Source organism: Tachysurus vachellii, chromosome 2 (genome assembly GCF_030014155.1).
Source record: "Tachysurus vachellii isolate PV-2020 chromosome 2, HZAU_Pvac_v1, whole genome shotgun sequence".
NCBI lineage: Eukaryota > Metazoa > Chordata > Actinopteri > Siluriformes > Bagridae > Tachysurus > Tachysurus vachellii.
Genome location: NC_083461.1, coordinates 15,933,764 through 15,945,570, shown reverse-complemented (window position 1 = coordinate 15,945,570; position 11,807 = coordinate 15,933,764). Strand labels below are relative to the sequence as shown.

The 11,807-nt window shown below is 35.6% G+C and overlaps 2 protein-coding genes across 3 annotated transcripts in view; both read left to right on the top strand.

Moving 5' to 3' along the window:
• The window catches only part of stx4 (syntaxin 4), a 7,021-nt gene extending 1,846 nt beyond the window's left edge, over positions 1-5,175 (top strand). The window contains exons 2-11 of one of the 2 annotated variants that reach the window (XM_060859512.1): positions 57-164; positions 470-569; positions 730-804; positions 895-965; positions 1,079-1,187; positions 1,925-1,998; positions 2,544-2,681; positions 3,357-3,467; positions 3,592-3,691; positions 4,389-5,175. In XM_060859512.1, the coding sequence (XP_060715495.1) occupies positions 57-164; positions 470-569; positions 730-804; positions 895-965; positions 1,079-1,187; positions 1,925-1,998; positions 2,544-2,681; positions 3,357-3,467; positions 3,592-3,669 (864 nt within the window). In that variant the 3' untranslated portion in view covers positions 3,670-3,691; positions 4,389-5,175. Of the gene's footprint in view, positions 1-56; positions 165-469; positions 570-729; positions 805-894; positions 966-1,078; positions 1,188-1,924; positions 1,999-2,543; positions 2,682-3,356; positions 3,468-3,591; positions 3,692-3,953 lie in introns of both variants that reach the window. The other variant, XM_060859504.1, reaches the window with a different exon arrangement.
• Positions 5,176-5,799: 624 nt separating this feature from the next.
• calcoco2 (calcium binding and coiled-coil domain 2) lies at positions 5,800-11,453 on the top strand. The gene is made up of 14 exons (XM_060859349.1): positions 5,800-5,909; positions 6,259-6,454; positions 8,353-8,446; positions 8,697-8,845; positions 9,073-9,198; positions 9,279-9,416; positions 9,502-9,617; positions 9,726-9,795; positions 9,893-10,039; positions 10,155-10,325; positions 10,437-10,532; positions 10,618-10,798; positions 10,892-10,917; positions 11,016-11,453. The coding sequence occupies exons 2-14, from the start codon at positions 6,278-6,280 to the stop codon at positions 11,175-11,177; spliced, it is 1,653 nt and encodes a 550-aa protein (XP_060715332.1). The 5' UTR covers positions 5,800-5,909; positions 6,259-6,277; the 3' UTR covers positions 11,178-11,453.
• The last annotated feature ends 354 nt before the right edge of the window (positions 11,454-11,807 follow it).

Here is an 11,807-nt window from a genome sequence, read left to right as displayed (position 1 = left end):
GTTGGTGAGTGTGCGTGTATACAGTTGATAAACTTTGTTTCCTCTGTCCACTCCAGCCCGCAGATGGCTCAGATGATGATGAGGAAGGCACAGCACTCATGATCAAGCCTGGCTCAGGTAACTCGGTAAAGGAGGAGAAAGAAAATGAGGCTTTCTTTCGGAAGGTAAAAGTCTATTTTTTTTTAAAACAGGCTATTATAATTTCTGAATCATGTTACTGTACAACAGGGTTTATACCCTGGCACTGCTTCCTGCCTTTGTTTATCACAACAGCGATGATAAAGGTTTCAGTTTATTTATACACTGTATCAAAAACAGAATTAAGTTATAATAGAAATTAATTTATGGACATTTTAAACATAATCATCCTGATTTTTGTCAGTAGGGAATTGCTGCTTATATACAATAATATTTTCCTAATTATTGTCTTTTTGAAGCCATATTCTGGTTTTCATTATTTTTCTTGTAGGTCCATGAGATTCGAGAGGGTCTTGCAACTCTTAAGAAGAAAGTATCTGAACTGGAGAACAAACAAAAAACTGTTTTAGGTGTAGCACTTCCAGAGGAAAGTTAGTAGCTTAGTCATATCTAATAAAAGCATTTTTGGCTGTTTTGTAGATTTTGTTTTAAACACTATACCCGGCACGCTCAAGTCATGTATTCTGTACCATTTGATTATTTTTATAAAATGTAATTGGATTTTTTTTAAGGTTAACATTTTTTCCCCAGGTATGAAAAAGGAACTTCAGACTTTAAGAGATGAGATCAAAGTATTAGCTACCCAAATCCAGAAAAAAATGAAGAGTAAGCACAGTTAATCATCCTAAAATTTATTCCACAGGTATAAATTCTAAATAATCAATTAAATTATGAAATTATCTGACACTGTTGTAGGTATTGAACCCAAGAAAACTGACGAAGATGGGAAATATGTTCCAATAAACTTAAGAATGCAAAGAACGCAGGTTTGTCATCATGAATATATTGTACTTAATTTAACAGTTTTCACAGCTCTTACTGAATCTTTATTTATTTATTTGTTTGTTTATTATTTTTTTTCTGGCTTTTTCCTCTTTAGCATGCTGTCCTGTCACGAGACTTCATTGAGTCTATGAGTTACTGTAACACAATTCAGGCCCACTACAGAGATAAAAATGTAGAGCGGATACAAAGGCAACTCAAAATCAGTGAGTATCCTCTTCTTGTCTTTCATTAAGAAACGTGTTGGATTCAGATATAGTGAATAGGAAGATCACTGAAGAATTCTGACTTTTGCTTTGTGACATGGTGCATTACATGCTGGAAGTAGCAGAAGATGGGAAATTTGTAGCCTTAAAGGGCTGTATATGGTCAGTATTCAAATGGTTTTATCAAGCCCAAACTTTGCAATTCAGAACATTATTCACTCCATTATACTACCACCAACATCTTATATACAGTACAAGGCATTTCTGTCTACAGAACTGCCGCTCACTGGATTTTTCTTTATTGCATCATTCTGTGTAAACTCTGGAGACTGTTGTGTACATATAATTGCATGAAAGAGAAGAATAGGTGTTCGAATAAAGTGTTAAGTGAGTGGTGTATTTTTCTGATATGGTAAGCAAACAGCAGCCTAAGGAACAATGAGGTAAACATCTGTGTTATCAGCTCATTTCCGGTCCATATTAGGGAAAATAGATACATTTAACATACAGTATGTCGTACACATAAAACGTGAGTTTATAGGACGACATGTCAATGTTACAGCACAGAAATGTGGCTCAGACAGAAATAAAATTATGTTGAGCATCATAACTTTTGTTTGGCTATAGTGTCATTTGTTGTTTGCCAGCCTTTTATAGAAAACAGTATGTCACGATGATTTGCTATCACCAGTTAAATAATAGCCGAGACTTTGATGTGCTTCCTCATTCCATTACAGCTGGCAATAATGTGACCGATGAACAGTTGGAATCAATGCTTGAGAGTGGACAGACTGATGTTTTCACACAAAATGTAAGATATATTAGCATTTTTCTGTTTAAATTAGCTGAGGGTTGTATTCTTGACCTTCAGTTTCTTCCACATAATTATTTTATGTGATGATGACTGAATGTGTAAATCAAACTGTAAAGGCTAACTAATAGGGACTTTCGGAATATAAATCAGGTGCTCGGTTCTTTCCAGTTCAGTACATTATATGTTTTATATCACATGTTTTTATCCAAGTGGTCCTTCGTGCTTTCTGAGGAGTCAAAGTAGATTTGGTAAGATAATTTGCATAATAAATATCACTTGACACTGTTTTTGAAGCCTCTCATATTTTAGAATTGACAGCAATTAGTTACTGTAGATGTAATTGCTCTCATCCTATACAGCCATGACATTAGTGAAAAGTAGATCTTGTTTTTTTTCTGTTATAATGTGCCGCATGTCAAAAAAGCATGTTCCATTATGTCTAGCATTCCCAATGCAAAATGGACCTGTATAATTGATCATGTTGTTGTGAAGGAATTTGCCATGTCTTTGTGCTTACACTAAAGTACTGCCATTTTATACAGATCTTGGCAGATGCCCAAGCCACCAAGCAGGCACTAAATGAGATTGAGTCTCGGCATGATGAGATTCTTAAACTGGAGAAAAGCATCAGAGACCTTCACGACATGTTTCAGTATCTTGCCATGGAAGTAGAGGCACAGGTGAGTTTGAGAGAGAGCAAAATAAGGGAAAACACTAGCTTCAGGAAGTTGGCTAGCCCGGGAGTACAGTAACTTCTGTTTCATGTAACAAAAGGTCCAGTATTATGATGCAATTTTCCATTACTCAATCTGTGATCACTTTATCATATTGCCATGGCAATAAATTGTAATTGTAAATACCAGCATTCTATTCTCATTATGGTGTCAGGGATGTCACCACATCAGTAAACTGGCTTAAATCTGCAGACCCCTCTGGGAAAGTATTAAAATGTTTGGTTTATAGCCTAACTCCTTGCTGCCGTTTGCTGGTGCTATGATGGTGCATCACTGCTGGCATATCCCATTAATGAACATACATTTGAGGTTGGAATCACATTGCACCATCTATAGTAGAGCTAGGCGGCACAGGATCTATTAATTCATGTCATTATTTGAGAGAGAAAATATTTTTTGCAGTTTAGCATCATGAGCATCATAGCCTCATGTTGACCACATTTTGGAAGTATTTAAAGGTTACAGAATACAAAAAATCTATACTGGCTGACTTTTTTTTGGCAGAGTTAATGGGTATGATGGTAAACTCTCTGATTTAAAAACATGTGTATGCCACAAGAGTGGCACTGTTGTCCAGATGAGTGACTGGTATATTCATGTTAATGAAATGTTTTCTTTCAGGGAGAAATGGTTAATCGTATAGAAAACAACATAATTAATTCTACTAACTATGTAGAGAAGGCTGTTGAAGACACAGCACAAGCTGTTGTCTCACATAAGAAGGCCAGAAAGGTTAGTAATAAAAACACTGATTCCAAAGTGCAAAACTACGATTTAAAATTTTTAAATCGTTGCTGTGATTTGATTCTGTTTTTGTTCTTGTTTGTTTGTTTTTTGTTTTGTTTTTTTTTTTCAGAAAAAAATTTTCATTGCAATGTGCATTGCAATTTTAATTTTGATACTAGCCATTGTCCTGGGTTTGTCCTTGAGCTGAGATCAGTCCATTACTATTACAGGTTTGTACACTTAAACACAAGTTTCATTAAGTGAAACCTTAATATACATTCTCTCATATTCTGTTACATTTTAGTATATTTGTTTTTACCATTAAAAATATTATTTAGAGATGTTTTTTATTGAACAAGCACATTTTCTCTGTTTGCAATGTTGTGAAATGTACAGTGGAAATGAGGTGATACTTTGTGTATCCAGAATCTATACAGTGGCTCAGAAAACCCTAAAATCCTTGATGCAGTCCTTTTTTTATGGTTTGAACAGAGATTAGAAAATCCATCACTGGATCCAGATTACAAGACCTAGTGGAAAGCCTTCCTGGAAGAAAGGATGTTATTGCAGCAAAAGGGGGACTACTCCATATTAATACCCGTGGGTCTGGAATGGGATGTTCACTGAGCACAGATGGGTCTTGATGGTCAGATGTCAAGATACTACAAGCCATAGTGAACTTACCAGTGATGAATTAAAGGGAAAACAATTTCAGGCCACCCAAAGTCAGATATATGAAAGACCACTGTTCTAAAACATATTCCCTCAAACCACATAGCCTTAGATGATGCTATTGGAGAACACTGTTTAACACATCAGTGCAAATTCTCCCATTTCTTATGTATTTTTATGTATGCTTGTACGTTGAAAAAGTCTTAAATATTATTATTGTTGTTGGTAATAATTTCATTTCTCCTCTTCCCCCAGTGTCATCCTTCTGCTGGTTTCCTCTGCTTTGCAATTCAAACCATTTTTTTCAATAGTCACCTCAAATTAACCACATTCTCTTCATATCTTTTAGGTTAATGATTAATGTACTTTTGACCCAGAGATAAACATTGATTTTTTTCAAACTTGTTATGCAATATGGTAAATAAGGTTCACACTAACACTTAAAAAAGTCATTGTAAGACAAAACTGACCTAGAAATACTGTTCTCAGGAAACCCAAAAAGATAACAGATTTTTAATATAAAAGCACACAGAAGAACCTCAGAATCACTAAGATATTTGAGCTTTGTTTTTAGCTTTCTGTTAAATGTTTTATTTTGTTCAATTATAATTCTATGTTGAGAAGAAATTTCATCTGTATCTGTACATACACAAACTAATCTTTTTACATTTTTACTTTTATTTTTACAGCATCTGCTTCTGAACTTATAATTGTCATTAATCTGTAGTGTGAGCTGCACCCTGCAAAGGATAGTAGTCCAGTAGACCTAAAAATGTGCTGCAAGTTAATTATTGGGGTTTTGTCTCAAATAGAATATGTAGATCTGCTTTGAAGCATCTGATATGTACAGTCATTAACCATTTAGTGCCTTTTCCCTGGTGCTTTTGCATATTTAACTTCTATCTGTATGAACTTATTGGCAGGTAATGTCAGACAGAATATTGCAATATTTTGTTGCATGGTGTGCTGTCATTTTGTACTGAACTACCTGTAATTTTAATACAGAACTGTTGTTTTAAAATAAAATGTATCATATACTAAACTATTGGGACTAATTTTAATATTGTTTTTTTAAAGCGAGTGAATTGTGTTAAATTTTAGAACTCTATTTCCCACTGTGTACGGCTGTGTCCTGAAGAAAACACACACACACACACACAAACACAGTAGTCAGGATTGAAATTGGTCATTTCTATTCATCCCAGTTACTCCAATCTTTTGATAATGTTACTGATATTTGATATTACACTATTTAATTCACTAGGTAGTCATTTAAAAATGCCAAAAGTTTGAGTATTACGAATTATTAAAACTGGCATTGGCAATTCACAAGAGAATGTCTGATGAATTTATTTTTAAATAAAGCTACAACTAAAAGTAAAGCGATCGATCACAGTTTTGATTGATACATTGATACACACACTGATTTATAACGGATTATGAAATAAGACAACACACAAAACGTGTTTAAGCTAAACAAAAGAATCACATCAGTGAGTCAGTGATTCCTGTAGATTCAATTACAAAAACGACTTGTTCGTTCATATAGTTCACATGTTAGTTCCATAAATTCAACGACCTGCTCATTAACATCCCACACCATACTACAGTCAACAACATTCTGCTGAATCAGTTGTGTTTTTACACTTGCGGTACTTACGTAAGAATCGGTTCATGTTTGTGAACGAATCGCTCACTTAAATGATTCCTTTGAAAACACTGACTCGTTCACAAGCAAAACACCCAAATCAGGAAGACGGTATCTACACGGATCAGGTAACACACATTATTTTTGTGTACGTTTACTTTTCTGTCAACAAAAGCGTTAAAATAAAACAATTCACTGTTAATCGCATTGGCACTATTTTGTAGATACAGAATTTATTTTAACTGTTTCATTACATGCCAAAGTCTTGTTTAAATACCGTGAAAATAAACCAAAATCCTACTAATCTTATTTAAAATAGTCTATTTAAAATTTTCAATACAGGTTTTTATACTTAAAGTTTTAATTTCTTACGACTTCCTTGTCGTAATAAACGAAAGTGAAACTTTGTTTCTCTGTTTACTTTCGTTTTTAAGCTTGTTTGTGTTTTTTTTTTTAATGTAATTATGTCCCGTACAGTTTTTTCTCCATCCTAAAAATGATTGAGAGCTCAGAGGAGGACGGGGTGAAAGTGGACATGGAATCGTCCACATATTCTCAGGTGGTGTTTATTGATGTGCCTCCATCTTACCCACTCTACACTGATGTGATCTGCAGCTACAAGCTGACAGGAGGCCTGATCCCCAACTCTAAAGACTGGATAGGCATATACAAGGTGGACAGTTTGTGGTTTCTTCATGCCCAATTGAAAGAAAGATTTGTTTTTGTTCTAAATCTATACTATAAAATTTCATTAGGTGTGCAAAACATACAGAAAAACGATACTTAAATGAATGTTTAAGAAAAAAACATGGAAAAAAAAAAAATGGAAGCATCCAGTCAAAACATACACAAGTAAAAAGGTTTTTAAGTGAAAGTCAACTTTTTTTTTTTATTACTTATTTGAAACTGCTGGCCGCAATGACAGTGAACATTATTATAAATGCAACACTTTTGTTTTTGCCCCCATTTTTCATGAGCTGAACTCTGAGACTTTTTCCATGTACACAAAAGGCCGATTTCTCTCAAATATTGTTCACAAAACTGTCTAAACCTGTGTTAGTGAGCACTTCTCCTTTGAGATAATCCATGTACCTCACAGGTGTGGCCCATCAAGATGCTGATTAGACAGCATGATTATTGCACAGGTGTGCCTTAGGCTGGCCACAATAAAAGGCCTCTCTAAGATTTTATCACACAGCACAAATCCACAGATGTCGCAAGTTTTGATGGAGCGTGCACTTGGCATACCGACTGCAGGAATGACCACCAGAGCTGTTGCGTGTGAATTGAATGTTAATTTCTCTACCGTAAGCCATCTCTAAAGTCGTTCCAGAGAATTTGTCAGTACATCTAAACGGCCTCACAACCACAGACCACGTGTAACCACACCAGCCCAGGACCTCCACAGTCAGCATATTCACCGCCAAGATCCTCTGAGACCAGCTACCCGGACAGCTGCTGCAACAATCAGTTTGCATAACCAAAGAATTTCTGCACAAATTGTCAGAAACCATCTCAGGGAAGCTCATCTGCATGCTCGTCATCCTCATCCGAGTCTCAACCTGACTGCAGTATAACCTGACGATAATGCACAGCCCCATGTTGCACAGATCTGTACACAATTCCTGGAAGCTGAAAACATCCCAGTTCTTGCACGCTCCCTCTAAACTTGCGACATCTGTGGCTTTGTGCTTTGATAAAAGCTGCACATTTTAGAGAAACCTTTTATTGTGGCCAGCCTAAGGCACACCTGTGCAATAATCATGCTGTCTAATCAGCATCTTGATATGCCACACCTGTGGGGTACATGGATTATCTCAGCAAAGGAGAAGTGCTCACTAACACAGATTTAGACAGATTACTGAAGAATATTTGAAAGAAATATGCCTTTTGTGTACAGAGAAAATCTTTAAGTTCAGCTCATGAAAAATGGGGGCAAAAACAAAGGTGTTGCGTTTATAATTTTGTTCAGTATATATTGTTTTAGCTGAAAACATTTTCTGTTAGTTTGTTAGGTGTTGGATGATGCATGACTAACACACATTTCTTAACAAATGAAATAATCATAACTAAAAATACCTAAATAACCACTTTATGTAATTAATAGCCATTTAGCATTTGCTAGGATTTGACAACCTGCCAAGTCAGACTGGAATTAGCAATGAAAAAAGGTTTAGTTATTTATTTAACTTTTTATTTTTTTGGCTGTCATTCTGAACTTCCACTAATCTTGTGGCTTTTTCATGTTCAGACAAACACAGATAGCTTTAGTATTGTGTAACAGAAGAGGGACATGGCATGATGATGAATTGGTATAATGAGCTTGATTTGAATTCTATAAACTGAAATGTAAATAAAACACTGGGGAGTTCATTCTATAGACATAGTGCACAGTCACTGAATAGATAAAAAGAGCTTCAGGATTTGAAGGTTTAAATTAAAAAGTAAGGATTGGAATGCATGTTACTTTCTTGTAAATGTCAATCACACTATGCACAGTACCCTAAAATAATACTGATGTATAGTAACATGGTAGAATTAATATTTATTTTCCACTCCTGCTGTGTCTAGGTTGGTTGGGAGTCAACAGTGAAATTTTATTGTTATGAATGGACGAAGCCTTATTTGGACTGTAAAGGATTTGAACAGAAAATTGTCTTTAAGCGTAAGTAGGCAGAGGATTAATATTGAGATTTAACTGTGAAAAGCATAAATATAAGCAGCCATCCTTTAACTTTTAGGATCTAAACTCAGGCTTTGTGACATTTTGAGCATTTCAAAAAGAACCCAGTAAGCTCAGTAAAATTTTGCGTTTTAGTGGCAGGGTGCTTCACTACAAAATAGTTTCATGATTATGTAAGCATTTGGAAATCTGGTGAGATTGCTTTTGCATTCATTAATGTATTTTGTTTTAGAATCCTACCTCCCTAAAGATGATGGTGAGTTTTATCAGTTCTGCTATGTGGACAGCAATTCTCAGGTGCGAGGAGCTAGCACACCATTCTCCTTTCAAAACCCAGCAGAAACAAGCGTAGACTGCAGCCTTTTAGTGATCTCAACACAGGTACATAAGTTACACCTACCTTATTTGCTGACAGCATCCTGCTCTGTGTGCTGTATTTTTAAATGCATGTAGATATCTAAAACTTCTAATATCTACATCTCTCACATTTTTCTTACATTTTGCTGGTCCTATTGCCTCCCTTTTTACAATTGAAATGTACATTTTCTCAAGGTAGGAAAACAAAGCACATGGCAATCATTAAGAATAGTTTGTTATTGTGAGTACAGGAGCAAGTGGAACAGATGGAGAAGGAAAAAGAGGCCTTGCTGAGTGAGATAGAATGTTTAAAAGAAGGGAAAGCAATTTTAAAACAAGAGCTGGATGAAAGACTGAAAGAGATCTGCCGTCTCAGGGTTGGTTCTACATTCAATATTCACACCAATGTGGATCCAACTGAAACCAAAGCTGTCACTAAAAGTTTCATTTTTTTTAGTTGCAAATTGAAAAGCTGAAGTCCAATAGTAGAAGTGAAACACTCCCACTGACAGAGCAGCCTGAATGTCCACAGCAGGATACCTCAGAACAGCCTTTTCTCTCTGACACTGTGGCAGAAAACAAACCAGAACAAGAGGTGATGGCAAATACAGTTTACACATATGACAAGTAATGATTTTAAATGAATTGCATCTTTTAAAAGATACCATCATCTTCTGCAGTCGCTGACCCTTGTTCCTGAGAAATATGAGAGAGCTTTCCGGAAGATTACAATCCTGAAGCAGGAGAAAGTCCACCTTGAACAACAGCTCAAGGAGAAGGATGCAGTGATTTCAGAGTGAGTCTTGACATCATGGCATCACACAGGACCATGTAAAGATCGTAAATGGTTATATTATATTTAAAAGCTCTTTTGGAAAGTATTTTATGCTCCATATCCATGCAGGTTGAGGCCCAAGGCCAAAAAGACAGAACAGGACTATAACAGATTACAAGATTTGTTTCAACTTCAACAGGTTTGAACAAATAAAGTTTACTCAAAAGTTTGTATTGATACAGCAGGCACACTAATATTACGCTATTTCCTGTATTGTTTTTCCTGTCATGCTGTAGGTTGACATGCAAAATATTCAAAAAGACAATGAAATGTTGTATCTCAAAATTGATGGATTGAAATGGGACCTGGAGAAACTGAGGGAAGAGAACAAGGCAACTCTGCCCAAGCAAGAGCCTCCTGAGGAGGACAAAAATGACACAAAGGTTTTAAAAATGAATGTATTTAAAATGGTCTAATAAATATTTTTGATTAGTTATTCCTGTATTTAAGAAGAAAAAAAGAGAGAAGAATCTCAGCTTCTCCTTTTTCTCCATATAGATGCAGATATTGACCCTGACCAATGAGCTCAGAGAAGTCCGTGGAACATTGCGCAAAGAGATTCAGAACAGCGCAGAGGCTAACAAACGTGCAGAAAAAGCCGAGCTAGAGTTGAAAGAACTTAAGGTGCAGCTTGAGAAAAGGACTGTGGCTGAGGAAAGTCAGATTGAGGTGTGTATTAACATTGCTTCAATATCAATGTAGGTGTTACAGTGTACCCAGGCAGTTATGTTTTGAACATACACCTTTCTCTGAACTCTGGAACATATATTGTCACCTCAGATGGATATTGCTGAAGCTTGTAGGAGAAACAGTGAACAGGCAAGCATGGCAGAAGTAGCACGATTAGAAAAAGAAAAGCTGCTTGAAGAAAACAAGGTGATTTCCTGTTGGGTGATTTCCTCTGTATTTGTGTGCACAGTGTGAGTCTCTATTGACAGATATTTTTTACTCTGTTTCCCAGAAACTCAACGATGAAATAGAAAGGTTACAGATGATGATGTATGAGCTCTCATCAGGAGTAAATGTGAGCAACACTCAACAGCATCAAGACCCTCTCAATCCCGTACCTGTATCTCCCATCAACACCCAGCAACAACCACAGTCAGAATCATTTCTCTATGAGGACATTTGTGGATCTTTTGGTGGGTTCTTATCATTAAAAAAAAATCTAATTCAGACATTGTGAAGTCTCAATTAATTAACAGTGAAAAACATATATATATATTTTTTTTTAGGAAATCCAACTAATACAGGAAACAAGGTAGTGTACAGAACCAAGTACATACTACATTTGACATTAAACTTTCAGATTATTTATTAATCATCAAAAATATTTTCCTAACTCTGCTTCATAAATAGGAAATGAGGTGCTGTCATTGTCATGAGAGCTTCCCTGATATCACTGAACATGAACTGGTGACACATGAGCAGTCTCACAAAGTTTGTCCTTTCTGTACACTCATCTGTGATGACTGTGGACAGCAGGAGTTCGAAGACCACGTCTACAGCCATGAGGAATAGACATTCTATCTATATCTGGAAATATTTCTTACTACTTATAATTTTATTGTAATATTTATCTTTTGACTTTCAGTTCTATTCAAGGTATAATACTTTTTTTTTCAAATATTCTCTTAGAAATCATGCTTTGTCCAAGGTTCTTGGATAGTTTGGGGCTGGGTTTTTGCTAGTGGGTTGAAAGGCTGGTAATAGATGTACGTGATGTAATAGCTGCACACAGGTCTGGAGACTTTACTTGATTTGGCACTATAAAAATAAACTAATTTAAATGCACAACATTTGTATGTCCTATTTATGCCATAAAAACAATCTTGGATTGTGAGAGGTTTCTACTGATATTTCAGTAGAACAATATGGCCAAGGTGTTAAAGACTTGAACTCAAAATCAGTTTAAAAAATACAAGTTTTGCTTTACAACTACAGGTTGTCTGATCCACATATTTAACATGTGATGCTCCTCTTAGCCTCTCACTTACATAAATATATAATACATTAACGTCTCTAAAATTAAACCAAGGTTTTTGGTACAAATCCAAACAAATGACAAGTTTTATTCACTTTCTCTTTGTAGTAGGAAGACAGCTTTACAGAGTTTGGACACAAAAATGCACATTTAAAGTTCCACAAAAC